At 44.5% G+C, this 17,560-nt stretch overlaps 1 protein-coding gene across 1 annotated transcript in view; it reads right to left on the bottom strand.

The window, feature by feature from the left end:
* OBSCN (obscurin, cytoskeletal calmodulin and titin-interacting RhoGEF) overlaps positions 1-17,560 on the bottom strand; it is a 159,326-nt gene that overhangs the window by 129,147 nt on the left and 12,619 nt on the right. The window contains 5 exon segments of the mRNA XM_030971157.1: positions 1,532-1,807; positions 3,135-3,401; positions 4,462-4,764; positions 7,480-7,740; positions 11,502-11,771. Of these exon segments, the coding sequence (XP_030827017.1) occupies positions 1,532-1,807; positions 3,135-3,401; positions 4,462-4,764; positions 7,480-7,740; positions 11,502-11,771 (1,377 nt within the window).

The following is a 17,560-nucleotide window of genomic DNA, read 5'->3' as shown; positions in this document are numbered from 1 at the left end:
TTTAACAACTGTTTAATTGTTAAATTAAACATTCAACAGTTGTTTAATACAACTGTCAAATTGTATTAAACAACACAAAGTTTAAAATTTTTATATAACTCCAGTCAGGGATTTTGTTTGTCTTTGCCCAGGGGAAAGGAACTGAAGATTCTTTTCAAGGAACTCTATCACCACTTGAGGCCTGATGAGTTTAACACCTCAACAGACTGGGGGTAGTGCAGGAGATAGAAAAAAGGTAATAACCATTAATGAATATCAACTCCAGACATCACCCCCGGCATGGTTGGAGACACCTGGTCTCAGAAAAGATCAATAAGAGAACACAGAATGAGAACCCAATTAGCATTGAAGGCAAAGGGATCAATAACCAACAGGAAACCAAATACTAAGAACTGCAGAAGCTGGCACCAATGAACATTGAACCAATTAATTTCTCTGGGTTTTGACTGTATAATTGAAAAATCAAGTAAACATCATGTGTGATGGCATGATTTCCTCCCATGACCCAGGCAATGTGTGGATGATATTATTTCTGTTGCATATCCTGACCAGAAATAAAGTGATGCCTTGATCCTCTAACACTGAAAAATGCTGTTGGAGAGTTTTTGTTTTTCCTTCACTTTTGGTGACAGTCTGACAACAGGCTGGACTGGCCATGGGTTAGACATTGTGCTCTGAACCTCAGCAGACATCTGATGATCCATGTGAGGAACAGTCTGGGGATAGACTGGAGGTTTTAGGTAAAACCTGGTCCCCTTCAAGGCAGAGACAGCTTTGCTCTAGTTCATAAAATCTTGCACAGATGGGAAGGTTTGCAAGAAGGAGGCTTAATGATGTTGGTTTCAGGGTAAAGGTAGAGACTGCCATGAAAGAAAGAACAGCTAAAAAAAATAGATCAGCTGTAAGACAGTGTTGGTTCAAGAAATATCAAAATAAAGTGCAACTCTGCTGTTTTTCTACACATCTGAACACCTTTGTAAACAGGATGTGCCCTGGAAAGGTCTTTTCCCTTATCCACCACAGTATTGACAGAAAATAACAAGAATATCCTCAAACAAATAATAATAATAAAATTTAAAACAAACAAACAAAAAAAACCCACCAAAAGAAAACCACCCAAAAAAACCAAAAAACAAAAAACCAACACAAATCCCACAATTCCAAGATGATCTTGTATGACCAGAACTGAAGTCTCTGTACAACCAGAACTGCAGGACCCTGTGTCATGTCCTGCCCCTGGGCTGGATTTCTTCATCTCAAGAGCACTGTTCCCTACCCACCACTCACCCTCAGGAAATTACACCAAATTCCCTGGGATATGAAGATGCCAATTGGAGTGAAAGCACAGCTCCTAGCACCTGTCCAGTTGCTGTATTTGCTCCCCAGTTCTGCTGTGGGACACATTATCAAGGCTGGATGTTGATGGGCAATTACCCAACTCCCTCTGGAGTCTCCCCTTGTGTGCCTTGATGGCTCCACTGGTTTAGGGCAGGAAGATCATCAGTGCAGAGCAGCCCAGGTAGTCACTCACCTTTCACTGAGAGCTGATAAACCATTTTATCCCCTTCACAGAAGCACTCATAGACTCCAGCGTCCTCCTCAGCAGCACTGCGGATTTTCAGGATGTGCCTCTTGCCCACAGTTTGGAACTCGTATTTTTCACTGGCCTTGAGCTCCTTCCCATCTTTCATCCACTTCACAGTGGCCTCTGTGTCTGAAAGCTCAGCCTGGAGTTTGGCTTCCTCCCTCAGCCGAGCTGAGACTTTTTCTACATCTTTGGTCTTGTTGGTGAATCTCACTGCAGCTCCTGCCAGGACAAGAGGCTTTGTTATTTTGAGTTATATCATGATAACTTATCCCTGATACAGGCCTGCTGCAGACTGTGAGATCTCTGAAGGTGTTAGATCCTTTTCCTGCCCTCACACTCTGTTGGACCCCTGGCTGCTGAGAATTTCAGATTTCTGTGCTGCCAGGCACTGACCCCCAAGAGAACACTGCACTGACCTGAGGCTGTGGAGAAGCTTTCAAAATGGAATGAGAGAACTGGGATTGTGGGTGTGGAGTTTGGATAGAAGTGTGTGATATCACAGGGTGGGAAACTCAGAGTTTAAGGGTTTAGAATACAGTAATGGATATAAAGCAAGATGGAGGTTTTATGGTGGAGGCTGGTCCTTCTCCTTCTTCTTCACGGGTTTGGGTGGTTTTGTGCAATTGGATAAAAAGTCCCCATTGCGGGTGGTTGGTTATTGGGTTAAAAGTAAAAATAATTGAGGTGTCATTTCTTAATTGGTCAGTTGATCCTTCAAAGGCCTTGTAGAGAGAGAGATGGGGCTCCATTTTTAGTTTGTTAGAGGAAAGTGCTGTAGAACTCAGTTTGTGGGACTGTAACAACACTTATGTCAATACAGTGCATTCTTTCTCAGTTCAGAAAGCTTGATCTGTTTTTACTTTCAGAGTTACTAAGAAAAAAAGCCCAACACATTTTTTTCTACTGATAAATAATACTCTGAACATGCTTCTGCAGAGATCTTCTCCTAAGCCAAAGATATCCTTCCAGAAGAAATTATTTGTTATGAATTCATCATGTCTTGCCTTGCAATGTGGTAGGTACAGATGGTACTGCCATTTCAGAGAGGAAAATTTGATCTTAAATCAAGCTCCAGCATACTAACTTTATATCCCACACATGGTGGACTAAAAAACCTACAAGAAAAGCTTTGTTAGTGATGAATGCTCTTTTACTTTTGAGAGATTATTACAGGCAAAGAGACTGGTCAAAGCTAGAGCTGAAATTACAACTTTAAGGTGAATTAGTGGCAGATTTGGTGACAGAATCCACTGACAGAATTAGTGGCAGATTTGGTGACAGAGTCCACTGACAGGTGGTTGTGAATGACATAAATTTGACCAAAATTCATGAGTTGATGTGAAGCAATCTAGTTCAGATACCACCAGCTGGCCAAATCCACTCACTGTGAGCTGTGAGGTCATTGCCAGGACACACATTAACCACATGACACAATTCCAGGTGCTTCCCACAGACCAAGGAAAGCCTCCAGACCCAGTTTTAATCCTCAAATCCCAGCAACCACCTCCTGAGTGGGAGAAGGATGGACAGCAATGACAATAAATACCTCTCACTCTCATCTTGGTGCTGGTCTCAACGTCATTGGCAACAAATTTCACTTCTGCCCCATCATCTTTCCTGGTGACATTTTTAATGACCAGGGTGTGAGTGGTTTGGGTTCTGTTGATGACGTAGGTCTCACTTTCCTGTAAGACTTTGCCATTCAGGTACCAAGTGCCAGAACATGTCTTGGTCAGGTCAACAGTGAACAGGGCATCACCTCCAGGTGCAACTTCAGCTGTTGTCAGGGGGTTCTTCACAGCCAGGACGGGTTCTAGGGAAGAACAACACACACCTCTGAGAACAACACTGCCATGGAGGAGAACTCATCTTAGGAACCACAATGGTCAGGGTAAACAACATGTGAAAATTAATTAATGCAGCTTTATAAAATTCTTATTCACTGAAGGAAATGCATGGTTGGTCTAAAGGATTTGTTTCCTTCTACAGCAGGTAATTGACCTCTGGAGTCCTGTTTTTGCAGCTCTTGAAAAACAGGCATATTTTACTGATTTTTTTTTGTATCCCTAAAATTTATAAAGGCATAGGCCAGAAACCCCTAAGTCCCCTGCAAGTGTGTTGTTTATTGAATAGCCAATACTAGTCTTAGATTTCAGAAGGACGGACTTTTAGATATCCCTATGAGTCAGTTCTAGATACTCTAGTACAATACAGGCATGTTCAGACAGCAAGGGACAAGGATTACACAATCACAAGACACAGCATGATCAAAGTTTGCGTGGGTCTTCAATATCTGTACAGATATTTTCTAGTGCAGTGATTCAAAGGAAGAAGAAATCCCATTGCACCCAATGATTGTATGGGCACATTGGCACCCTAGAAATAAAGCAAAACCCCTTGATTTCTCCTAGAAACTCTTAGATTAAAGAGAGACTGGCTAGAAATTGGTTTTCATGATGGTATGATCACCCATAAATATTCTCTAGGTGCAAGATCGATATCTCATGTCTATATATTGAAAATTGTACCATAAGACCATGTTAATTTTTCTTTTCATTGTGGGTGCAGAAGAAGCATTTACAGGTTTAAGGTGCAGAGCAGGGAGCTCTGCCTCCCCCACAGCCTGATGTGGGATATTGGAACATGAACCCACAGCTCCGCCACAGAAACCCAACGACCCTCGCTGGGGTGGGTTTGGACACTTTTTCCTTCCTCCCTTTGCTGAAGGTCAGTGGTTAGCACGAAGCAGGAGAACCAGCAGTGAAGGCAAAGAGGATTTTGCTGGGCTATTTCTCCATCCTCAAAGTCATGGAAAATGTTTTCAGAGCACCCACGTGTCCGACCACCCCGTTTAGTGCTGGTTTCGTGCTCACCGAGGTGCAGGCTCCCAGGGAACTCCAGGTAGGGGCTCTGTCCATAGGCATTGACAGCAGACACTCTGAACTGGTAATCAGCCTCTTCTGGCAGGTTGCTGACCGTGAGCTCGGGGCTGGGGACGTGGGACTCATGGCACCTCACCCAGGTGAAGCCAGTGAGTTTCTTGCGCTCCACGATGTAGCCGTCCACTGGGATGGGCCGCTCCATCCTCGGAGGGGACCACGCCAGGGTCACTGAGGTTTCTGTTTTATTTTTCACCACAGGGTCAGATGGGGGTTGGGTGGGAGGTTTTTTGGGAGCTGTGCAAGGGAAGGAAACAAAACAAAGCAGAGCAGTGAGTTACATCGGAGGGGAAAAGCCAAAATAGCTTACGCTGGGCTAAAAGTTCATCTTGCTTAATAAACCTCCATAAAACATTGATGTGAGATGGAAAAGCAAGAGAATGGATGGAAGGTGCTTTGAGGCTGTTTTAAACAAAGATCACAGAATCATTATCATTCCAGCTCAAGCTCAAACTCTGATGTCCAATACTTTTATTGCACAGCTAAACATATGTGATATCTACACAATATTAAACTCTCAAGAAAATCAGAGAGTCTTCAACAAACATTTTGTAGGCTTAAATCTCCAGTGCTGGATAGAGACCCACATTTCTGCCCTTCACAGCTCCTGGGCAAAGCAGACTAACACTCAGCTTCTTATTTTCACTCTGCTGATGGTTTTACCCATCTTCTAAGGTTGTTCAAATCTCTTAAGAGTTACGGAGAGCCTGGTTTTGTTACACAGGCTTGCATGTCCCCTGTAGCCCCTTTCATCTGGGTATCTGTCCTGCTCCTGAATTTTATGCTACCCCCACTCAGAAGCTGTAACTTTGTCTCCCAAAAATGACATCGTGTAGGATCTTTGTTTTACTAATTTATTCAGAACCAGTTTCTGGGACTTGGAATTAACTTCAAAAGGAAACAACAAAGATGTGTCCCCACCATGAGAACCTACTATTGAGGAGATGTGCCTACTTTATGGTGCCTGAGGCTATAAACACATTTCTACAGGTATTTGAATAATTATTATTTATTTTCACCCTTTTATTCTTCTTGAACCCTTTAAAGAAGTCTCAAGTCCCATCAGCATTATTCACTATGTGCTGCCACTTACATAGTCAAGAGGAATTACCTGATGGTCTCTGGTTACACCTCTACTGACATGGTTCAGGATTAATTTCATTTAATTTTGGCTTTCTGAAAGGTGTCAGGGTTAAGTCAGTCAACCAGACTCCAACTGTGACCCCATGAGCAGCACACTCAGGAGCAATTAATCCAGCTCAAAGAAGGTGTGGGAGGTGGGTGAAACAATCCCACAGTGGGCATACTCAAGAATTCCTGACTGTAGATGGAGTCTGTTGATGAGTCTAAACTAAAACTGAGCTCTGGGACAACTGATCTCCTTCCTGCCTCAGTTTCCCCATCTTTAAAATGGCAACAGTTCTGCATTATTTGTCATCTTGCATTAACAATGCAAGATGAGAAACAATACACAAACATTGCCTGTACATTATAAAAGATATCAGAACCACCACCAGTCTCACCCAGCTAATTGAAAAGATGTGGACACAGCACAGAGGATTCTCCAGGCAGTAAATCTGATATGCACAAAGTGTAAAAATAGGAAATCTCAAGGCGATACGCTTTTCCTTCCTTACAGAAATAGACACAGAAGTGGTTTGGGGTGCACAGTTACCAGCCTGTCAGTGACTGCTGGTCACAGATAGATGTCAAAGGTCCCATTAGGGTAACATTAAGCTGAACGCTAAGTGCTGGAATGAGATCTCTTGACCTTGCCATCAGAAATTGTAATGCAATGTTTTCTTCAGCAATACCTGTTTGTGGGAAGGCAGTTTCTTACAATTTCTATTCCATGAATCAACCCTTTCTTCATAATTTAAACAGCAGAGCCTGAAATCAAGCTGAACTTTATTGTTCCCATTGCATAGGTGCTTGTTTGGATGGTACAGGTTTACAAATACCTTAGAAACTGTCACAAAACCAAACGTGACACTTTCTTCATTTTTTCCTCATTTTAGTTCAACGGCTTCAGAATGCCCAAACCAAGTTTAGATAACTCAGCAGTTAAGTATCTTTAAATAAAAGATTCCTTTTTGCCACTGACTGATTGCAGTGTTGAGAGAAAAGAATTACTCTCCCCAGATTGTGACTGGAGTGGGTGATTTGTTCATATATGATCCAGAACTGCAACAGAACCAGAAATCATATGTATTTTTGTCTTAAATAAAGCAGATTTCACCCAGGAAATGCAGTGTCATCAAAATAATGCCAAATAAAAATAGGCAACTTCACCAAAATTTCATTTCAGGTCCAGTCTTGATGATGTTGCACCTGCTGCTACTGCTCTGTCAAGTAAGATAAGTTTGTGCCATGGTCTTTCCCCAACACTGCTTTCACCCAGAGAAACCATGGATGCTCCACCCCTGGAAGTGGTGGAGGCCAGGGGTGGAGCATCCATTTCAAGGCCAGGCTGGACAAGGCCCTGAAAATCTTGGTGTGATGGAAAGTGTCCCTGCCAATGGCATGGGGCGGAATCCCATCCAGCCCAATCCATTCCATGACTCTACGGATATTCTGTCTGTTTGGATCCCTCCAAACACCTCACAACACTCACAGACAGGCTGTTGCCTTTTTGTGGCAGACATCAAACCTTCAGCTGGTTTTGGACACCAAAATTACCGCAGTGGCACTCAAAACAACAATGGTGCCATGGGAAGTCACAACACCAAGGCCAAACAAAAGAGGAGCTCACTTGTCACAGTGAACTGGGTGGAAGTCCTGTTTGGATCCCTCCAAACATCTCACAACACTCACAGATGGGCTGATGGCTTTTTGTGCCACATATCAAACCCTCAGCTGGTTTTGGACACCAAAATTACCACGGTGGCACTCAAACCAACAACGGTGCCATGGGAAAACACAACACCAAGGCCAAACAAAAGAGAAGCTTACTGGTCACAGTGAACTGGGTGGAAGTCCTGCTTTCATCAGCCAGGAAGGCAATCTCCCCAGCATCTTCCACCTTGCACTCCCGGATGGTCATGGTGTGCTGTTTGCCAGAGCGCGTGATGGAGATGCGGTCGCTGGGTTTCACTTCCTCTCTGTTCTTCAGCCACCTGACGTTCTGGCAGTCGTTGTCCAGCTCCACGCAGAAGGTGGCTGTGTCCTTGATGAAGACAGCAGTTTTCCGTGGGAGCTTTTTAATGATGTTCCCTTCAGATAACACAATAATCACAGTCAGCAAACAGCAGATATTAAACGCTTTGGACCATCCAGACTGAAACAGGACTAGCCCACTCCCAGTCAAAATATTATAGACACCATGCAGACACCTGAAAATAAATTCCAAGGCTCTGAGTCACACAGAACAGATGACCCCAAGGACTCATTTTGGCCTTTAAAGAGAGGAAAGCAAATCTTATTTGACTGCAGTCACTCAGGTTTCTTGTCTACCAAGCAGAGCCAGATGCTGGGTAAACACAAAATATACATGGCCTTGCATGAGAATAGATTTGTCAACTTTCATTACCCACATATGCTGGAAATTCAAATTAAAACTTTGCTGAAGTAGGTCAGTCTAAAGCCAGACAGGTCTCTCCTTTGCCTTTAGGATTTCCCCTCCATCAAAGTCACACAACCAACATGGCAAACACAGAAGTTACCTAAATTAATGAGAAAGACACTGAAAATCTCAGGTTTCTTCTTAGTGTCAACAGAAATTCACATTGAATGAATTTATGTCCTTTCCAAGTGACTGTGATTATCATCACTTACTAGGACAACCTCAAAGCCATAAGATGTGAATGTTCACAGAAAAGATGTGGCCAAACCACAAGGAGACCACCCCAAATGACCAACAGTGACCGGCTCCAGCTCCAGAGCAGTCCCTGAGAGGTGAAAGAGGCTTTGCCCAGGCAGATCACCCAGAGCTGTTTAATGGACAGCAATGCTGAACTCCCTCATAAAATAACACATCAAGCACAGATTTCACCACAAGATGCAAGACCTGATTCTCTGCTTATCCTCCTCCTTGACCTCTCTGCCCTCAGCACTGTCCTCATCCCACAGTTCTTTACCTCTGGCCAAGCTCTCACATTGTCCCCACCCCACCTTTCTCGCTCCAATCCCCTCCCAGGGCAGGCACAAGGCTCCCCCAGGAAGGCTCTGCCTTCTCTCCCCTCCAGAAAGCTCCACCTGGCTCAGTCACTCTCTTTTGGATGGAACATACCATTACAGCACAAACAAGTGAACAAAATACCAGCTGTCCTACTGGGAGCAAACACACAGGGGTAGGCTGGTCCAGACCTAATGGAAGGTGCAACAAAAAGATGTCAGTCTGTGCTCTCCCAAGTCTCTGGACTAAATTTTCCCTTCTGCATCCACCTCTGTGCACTCTCAGCTTTTTACTGGTGGTACAAAAAGGAATTTGCATGAGGATGCACATCCCTCAGCTGTCTTGTAGTAATTTATATACGAAGAACTCCTTCTGGTTTCACTGGGAGTATACTCAGACTCCAAATGAGTCAGGACAAGATTAATCCTGTGGTTGTGGCAGGCTCCAGTGCCTGCAGCTGTGGGGTTTGTGTCTACTCACTGAGAGACACCCACACCATACCCAACTACACCTAGTCCCACTCCACTCTGAACCACCAGACTCAGGATACCTGGACATGGCCATCCTTTGTCCTTTCCTGTCAGAATTCAGGACATCCCTCTGGCTGTCCTGGAGTGCCAGGACCCTGCCAGGGGGCTCAGAGACCCTGGCACAGAGCCCAAGACCCCTGTGGGTTTGATTATGACCCATGGAGCAAGTTACCAACCTTATATGAGGATATGCAAGCCACGACAGTTTAGGTAGAATAATAGTGAATTTATCATGGGGTGAAAAAATAGATTTTTGGGGTTTTTGGTATGGAGGTTCAGGGGGCAAGATAAAGGAATCTGTGCGTGTCCAGCCTTTTTCCTCCTTCTTCTTGGCCTCCATCTTCTGGGTGATGTTGATATTTTTAGATTGGTTTAGAGTAGAAGCTCACTGTCTAACATAGGTGATAGGTATTGGAAAGTAATTGTAAATATTGTACATGTAGTTTTTAGTATAAAAAGATAACAATGCCCAGGGGAGGCAGAGTGCCTCTGACTGTCCTGTTGAGTGGACCTTGGCTGGACAGGAGAAAGAATTTTATAGATAAGAAACAATAAACAACCTTGAGACTGAGAAATGAAGAGCTCTGACTCCTTCTTCGACGGCTGGGCTGGGAAAAAGAGACTTTCTAACACATCTCGGGGCCACTCTGAGCAGCTGGAGTCCCAAGACTTTCCTTGTCCCCTTCCTAAACTCCAGAAAACTGCTCCAGCTGCCAGGGATCTGGAGCTGTGTTTTCCAATCTAAACCATGCTGGTGTTGACTGCAGCCTGCACTGCACATCTGGCCACAGCTGCTAAACCCCCTTTTCATGGTGGTCAGCATTATTCCTGGACAAGAGTCACCACTCTGTTCACTGGACACCAGACAAGATGGGTGTGACAGTGCCAGGGGACACATCTGATGTTTGGGGTCATGTTAAGGGGATGCCTTAGGATTTAGATTTTATATTTTTCAGATCCTGTACTGCTCGGGTATGTAACTCTAAAACTCCATAGCCTTTCAGCAGCTGTTCTCCCATTTTATTCACACAAAACAATTCCTCTCTAGGCCTGAAACTCAGGGACACCTGACTGTTTCAGGCCCTGAGAGATGTAAACAGCAGTGAATTCGCCTCAAGCTGTGCCAAGGGAAATACAGGTTGGATATCAGGAAAAAGTTTTTTACAGCAAGGGTGATAAAGTTCTGGAATGGCTGCCTGGCGGTGGTGGAGTCCCCATCCCTGGGTGTGTTTAACAAAGCCTGGATGTGGCACTGGGTGCCAGGGTTGAGTTGAGGTGCTGGGGCTGGGTTGGACTCGATGATCTTGAAGGTCTCTTCCTACCTGGTCATTCTGGGAATTCTGTGAATTGGTGGAGAAAACTTGGAGTAAATTACCTCATTACATGAAGCTGTAATTGGAGGATTAACCCCTGGTATGTAAATGGACCAAACTTGTAATTGTATGAAAAACTCACGACCATCATCCATCCTGGGTGTAGCCCCTCTCAGAGGTTTCTGACTGCCCACTACTGAAGGCCTTTAATAAATACCCACTTTTATTCTTTTAATCTTGCCTAGCCTCTGTCTAAGGAAGCCACTCCAAGGCATCAAAGAGAAGTCTACAGGCCCAGGCCACAGCTGGAGGAAGTTTTTCTCAGCATGGGCTCCCACTGGATGACACCTTGTACAACACAGCCTGTCCCTGCTGTGTGGCCGTGTGTCCAGAGACACCCTGCCAGAAGCCCTAAGGACCACTGACCACATCTTCACACCACAAGGGACTCTGCTCCTCTTCAGTGCCCACATGGACGTGGCAAATCCTTCTCACAAGGTCAAACCCAGAGCCTCAGGGTGAACCCCACACTTTTGGCCAATCTGAAATACCAAGAGCTGTTCTTACCTATAGCAATGTGCTCCCCCCTGTTGATGGAGTGACAAAACTATCCTTTGTCCCCCTAAAAAGGAAAGAAGCCCAGAAGTTTCTCTCCTCAATTAGGTGAAAAGACATCTCATAGGACCTGGGGGACTTCACCTCAAACTTAAGGATGGCCAGTCGGACAGAAGCCAAAAAGTCCCACCTGAACAATTTACTAGAAAAAGAAGACAACAAAGACACTAATGGCTTTTCTGAGGTGTTTTACCAGGGGCAAGGAACATTTGCACCTGGCTTGTTTTTTCTGTAAAGAGTTTTGTTATTTTGCCTTTTATTAAAACCGTTTTGTTTCCAACACTACCACAGAAGCCATCCTGCTGATTTTATCCCTTCTAGGGTACCTGAGCTATCTTGGGTGTGAAATAGACCTCAACGAGCTTATGAGACCTGGCTGGAGGAGACCCCTATTTCACTTACCTTGGACAGAGAGCTCTGCAATGGTCCTGCTCCCTTCCTTCATCTCACAGATGTAAACAGCATCATCGTCCGTGGTGACGTTCTGCACGGTGAGGCGGCGGTAGGTGCCCTCCTCCTCGATGTTGTACTTCTTGCTCTGCTGCAGCTTGGTCTCCTCCTTGAACCAAGCTGTCTCTGTCCCAGCCACGGGCACTTCGCACTGGAACGTGGCAGATTCCTTCTCCCTCACCTCGAGGTCCTTCAGCTTCGCCTTGAAGGGTATGGTGGGTTCTTAAGAGGGTAAAAAGAGAAAGGAGAATGAGAGATGAGAGTAGATTTAGATGGGAAGTTAGGAAGAAATTCTCTTTGAGGGTGGTGAGGCCCTAAACACATTGCCCAGAGGAGCTGTGTTGTAGTGTTGTGGGTTTGAGGATGAGGTGAAAGATGAGAATTGACTCTAAGTTTTTAGAAGGCTATTATATGAAATTAATTATATGAAATTAATTATATGAAATTAATTATATGAAATTAATTATATGAAATTAATGATATTATATGAAAATAATTATATGAAATTAATTATATTATATGAAATTATACTATATTATAGTATAGGAAATTATATTATATTATATGAAATTATACATTATATATTATGTATTATATATTATATGAAATTATATTATACTATATAAAATTATATTATACTATATAAAATTATACTATATTATATGAAATTATATACTAAAATTATACTAAAGAGCAAGGAGACAAGGTTAGACAAGAATGATAATAAAAACTTGTGACAGACTTAGAGTCTGACACAGCTGGCTGTGATTAGACATTAAATTAAAACAATTTACATGTTGAGTAAACAATTTCCTAAATTATATTTCAAAGCAGCAAAACATAAAGAAGTTGAAGCTTCTCAGCTTTTTAAGAGAAAAAAAATCTTAGCAAAGAGATTTTTCATAAAATATCATAGTAACAGAGCTGTGGCTGCCCTATCCCTGGAAGTGGTCAAGGCCTGGTTGGAGTAAAAGGCCTTTAAAAGAATCCTTCCAGAACTGGTTTAATTGTGGCAGTGTTCGCAGGGGTCTGAGGATGAGGGAAGAGATGAGGATCTGACTCCATGTTCAGAAGGATTGATTTATTATTTTATGATATATATTACATTAAAACTATACTAAAAGAATAGAAGAAAGGATTTCATCAGAAGGCTAGCTAAGAATAGAAAAAGAAGGAATGAATAACAAAGGCTTGTGGCTCAGAGAGTCCGAGCCAGCTGGACTGTGATTGGCCATTAATTAGCAACAACCACATGAGAACAATCAAAGATGCACCTGTTGCATTCCACAGCAGCAGATAACCACTGTTTACATTTTGTTCCTGAGGCCTCTCAGCTTCTCAGGAGGAAAAATCCTAAGGAAAGGATTTCTCATAAAACATGTCTGTGACAGTTTAATGACAAACAAGCTGGGCATGGGACACCGCACAGGGCAGAAATTCCAGGTGGGAGTGAGCAGCTGAGCTGGTGCAAGAACCAATGTTTTACGGGTGGTCTTAGAGCAGAAGTGATCTGAAGGGGCACAGAGAGCTGTGAGGTGGCTGTGCACAATCAGATGTGCACAAAAGGAGGAGTTTTCTGTTCTCCCCACCAGCCCCAAGGGCTCTGTAGCAGCTTTTGCCAACAACAACAAAAGAAATAGAGAAGGAGCCCCAGTCTCCGAACTGGCTCAGCCCTGCTCCAGCAGTGGGGCTGCAGTGCTCTGGCTGAGGGCCCAACCCAAGCATAGATCAAACCCACCAAGCCGCTGCATGACAGTGAGGGAAGTCATTTTATGAGCTGAACAATGTCAAATTCCAGCGACAGCTGCACTGTGACATCACCCTGATACCCCAGCCCTAAAGTGGGGAAAGAGGAGCTGGACTGAAGAGCACAGCTGGTGGCCAGGGCCGCGGGACTGGTGCCACAGCCATGTCACACATTGGATTAGCCAGTGCTGGAACACTGCTCATGCTTTGTGAGAGATCATGCCTGGATATGTACCTTCACCTCCCAGTAATGGCTGTGCCAGCTCCCAGCTGGTTTTTGTGACTCCATCCCGCCTCACCACCCTCACAGTGAAGAATTTCTTCCTAATATCTGATATAAAGCTCCCCTCTCTCAGTTTAAATGAGGTACCAGACTCTAAAGGCTTGGCAGGACACCTGGAGGGAGCAATGCCATGGACTATCTTTGTTATCCTGAGGGTAAAACCTGACTGGGAACCCACACTATGTCCAGGAGCAGGAAGGTGACCCTAAGCATGTCAACTTGGAAATTTATTTTTTTTAATGTTATGCCTAAATACACCTTAGTTTAAGGCAAATCAAAATCTTGGCTTGAAAAGCCTTCAGCTTTGGGTACACAGATCTGTATCACAGATATCTTTTATGGAAAATCCTTTCCTTAGGATTTTTCCTCCTGAGAGGCTGAGAGGCCTCAGGAACAAAATGTGAACAATGGTTATCTGCTGCTGTGGAATGCAACAGGTGGATCTGTGACTGGCCCATGTTGCATGTTTCTAATTAATGGCCAATCACAGCCCAGCTGGCTTGGACTCTCTGTCCAAGCCACAAGCCTTTGTTATCATTCCTTCCTATTCTATTCTTAGCTAGCCTTCTGACGAAATCCTTTCTTCTATTCTTTTAGTATAGTTTTAATATAATATATATCATAAAATAATAAATCAAGCCTTCTGAAACATGGAGTCAGATCCTCATCTCTTCCCACATCCTTGGACCCCTGTGAACACGGTCACAGATCTGCTCTGCCCACACTCCAGATGGTGATTAGCCTTTTTTCTTTTTTTCCTGATTTTTTTTTCTCAGGGTTAAATAAGATATTATGATGAAATTCTTTATTCTGAGGGTGCTGAGGCCCTGGCACAGGGTGCCCAGAGAAGCTGTGGCTGCTCCTGGATCCCTGGAAGTGTCCAAGGCCTGGCTGGGTGGGATTTGGAGCAACCTGGGATAGTGGAAGGTGTCCTTGCCATGGCAGGGGTTGGAAGGAGATGAGGTTTAAGGTCTCTTCCAAAGCAAACCATTCTGGCATTCTGTAAGCAAGCTTTGATCAGAGGGATGCAGCCCTCTGGCAGGAGGGAGCCTGGAGCTGCCACTGGGAACACTGAGAGCTGCACAAGGGCCAAAAAGAAACACAAGCTGCACCTGAGAGGCACACAAGTGTATTCCCATACTTGGAGCAGCTGGCCATATCATTAACCCCTCTCCCTTTACAGTCACTAAGCAGTACCTAAAGTGAAAAAAAAAAATAAAAATAAAAAAGCTATTCCGGGAAAAAGCTCTTAAATGTTCAAGCACAGCAGGGTTGGTTGACTCTTAGGAGCATGCTGCAGTAACAGCAGTGCTCTCCCAGCCAGGGAAAGGCAGTGCAAGGCTATCTTTGGCAGCTGGGGGTCACAGATATCCTCTGAAAACAACTCTGCTTTCGTCCTGCACACACGTCTTATCTCCCTCTGAATGGAGCTTCAGAGCAACAGCAGCTGATAAACTGAACTGAAGCCTGGGATGAACCCAGCCCAGGGCTTTTGGAGATGTCAGAGTGGCTCCAAACCCCACCAGCCTCCTCCTCCTCCTGAGCATCCCTCCATGCTCTTTACAAGGTCCAGAATGTGCCTGGTCAGGCAGAGGGGGTAGATTTGGGTCAGGGGACTACAGAAGGACCAGAGGTCTCCTGAGAGCAGGCATCCCAAACCATCTGGCCCATAACCAGCACCACACCCAGGTCAGAGAGGTGCAAACAAAACAGAAAATAAGAGAGCTGCCAAAACCTGCCCACTGGGAAAAATGTGAGAGGCGCAGCACAGCAAAACACTGAGGGAGCACAGAGCAAGAGCAGCTCATGGAATTAGCAGGAAACTGCAAGAACTTCAGAGATTTGTTTTGCTGCATATCCTGAGGAGATATTTCTCCAGTCTCTCATAGGCTTTTTTGTTTGGTCCCCAGCAAGCAAACTGGCAATGAGAGGATGTTATTTTTAAAAAGCAAGCCCTGCTAACACATATTTTGCTAAGAATAGGTGCAGCCTGCAAAGAAGCCCAATGTTTTCTTAACCTTATCAAGGCACATCTGCCCTCTGGACCTCACTTTTTCACTTGCCTACATTTCCCCTTTCTTATTGCTGGAATTCTCACATTTATTATTCCAGAGGCAAGTTTTCCCTCTGCCTAATGAAAAAGGTCCAGGAAAGGTAAGAATAAGGAAAATCCTCCCAGTAAGAGCTGGCTAAACGTAGATTGAAAAGCTTCCACCATCTTCAGCCTTTGATCTTCCTAGCTACCGTGCTTTCCCAATTTCCTTTCTACGTCCTCATTTCTCAAGCTGCAATTCTCGTTCAGATCTCCAACGTGACTGCCATGACAGTGACCATCCAAAATCCCATCTGATCAGAGGGAGAATAAGGTGGCCTCAGCACCAGGGTGTTTTTACCCATCTCCATCCTGTTTGGCTTGCAACCTTTAACCTTCTCATCCAGTATCTGGTTACTTTATTCAGGGACTCCAGCGAGCACAGCTTGGCCCACGGTGGAGACCTGAATTCTGTTCTCAGCAACTTTACACATGGCCCAGGGAAATCTCCAAAGCCTTCAGCAAAGCCAAGCTGGTTATTTATGTTCCTCCCATCCTCCCCACTCCTTGATTTGTTAAAGGTTTATTCTTGGGCACAATTTCCCCAATTCCTTTTACAGCTCACATCTCAGTGTATGGATTGTGATTTTATCTCTGTTCCAGGCACATTTCTGAATCTAATCAAGCTTCAGTTTTCCTTGTTTAGGAGAGTGATTCTCTGCCCTGTAGCCTTTTTTTGTTTAAGTCTGATTCACTAAATCTCATTTAGGAACAGCTCAAAAAATCCTTTTTTTTTTTTTTTTTTTTGCCCACCTCAGTGATCTTTAAGGCACAGGCTCAACAAAGAGTTCACAAATGTTTGATTCCTGGGTCCTTAGGTCCCTAGGATGTAGATTGACAGAACATAGGAGGCTTTCTATGGATGTCCCACCCCTGGAAGTGTTCAAGGCCAGTTTGAACAGGGCCCTGAGCAACCTGATCCACTGAGTGGCATCCCTGCCCATAGCAGGGGGTTTGAACCAGGTGTCCTTTGAGGTCCCTTCCAGCCCAAACCATTCTGATCCTATGATTCTAGGGATGGCTGCTTGGAGAATTCACCCTCTCCTACATGGCTGAGCAAAGAGAAGTTTGCATGGCAAGATGATCTCCCTCCCTAAGCCTGGCAACAGATGAACCAATGGCATCACCAGTGACACAAAACAACAGAATTAAAAGCTCAACAGAATTAAAAGCTTTTTCCATCTGCTGCATCATTCTGACCTGTCTTGGGAGGGCTGAGAAGAACTTCTGGTGACACAAAGGAGAGTCATTTATCAGGGCCTAATTATAACCTACACACGTAGATTTTCCATGGCAGCCTTGGCCTGGACAGGGAGCCAAATGTGGCACAGCATAAAAAATAAACAATCCATAAACATTTCCACTTCAGCCTCCTGACTCACAGGCAGCTCTGGACAACGGACAGGGATCAATAACCCTTTCCCATGGCGCTTGCTCCCAGACTGGCTGCTCCCTTTGCTTTCCTCACCTCCTTTGGAACAGGTTGCAGCCATGAGAGCAGTAAGAACAGGCAGAGCAGGGGAGGTTTGTTTTTGCAAGGTGCTGTGCAGGGAAATGAGCTTGATCCAACCTCAAAGTGATCCCCCACCAGAGTGAGGGCCAGGATTGATCTTCAGCTCCGAGCCCCAGCTCATGAGGTAACCCCAGCTTTATGGAACACGACAAATGCCCTTCCCCATGCCACTCAGCACCTCCACGGGACAGCAAGGGGTGGGACAAATGCCAGTGAGCCCCACAGATCAGGTGTCACTGATGGGCACAGGGACTGAGCCACTTTCCAAAAAAGGGAAAACAGAAAATCAAATAATACCTGAGAGTCTTAAAGATGAGTATGAAACACAGATAACTCCTACTTAATTTTATCTCTAATTTATTTTGCTGCCAGTGAAA

The sequence above is a fragment of the Camarhynchus parvulus genome, chromosome 2, assembly GCF_901933205.1.
Source record: "Camarhynchus parvulus chromosome 2, STF_HiC, whole genome shotgun sequence".
NCBI classification, from domain to species: domain Eukaryota; kingdom Metazoa; phylum Chordata; class Aves; order Passeriformes; family Thraupidae; genus Camarhynchus; species Camarhynchus parvulus.
Note: the sequence above shows the minus strand (reverse complement) of the source record. Positions and strands in the feature narration are given on the sequence as shown.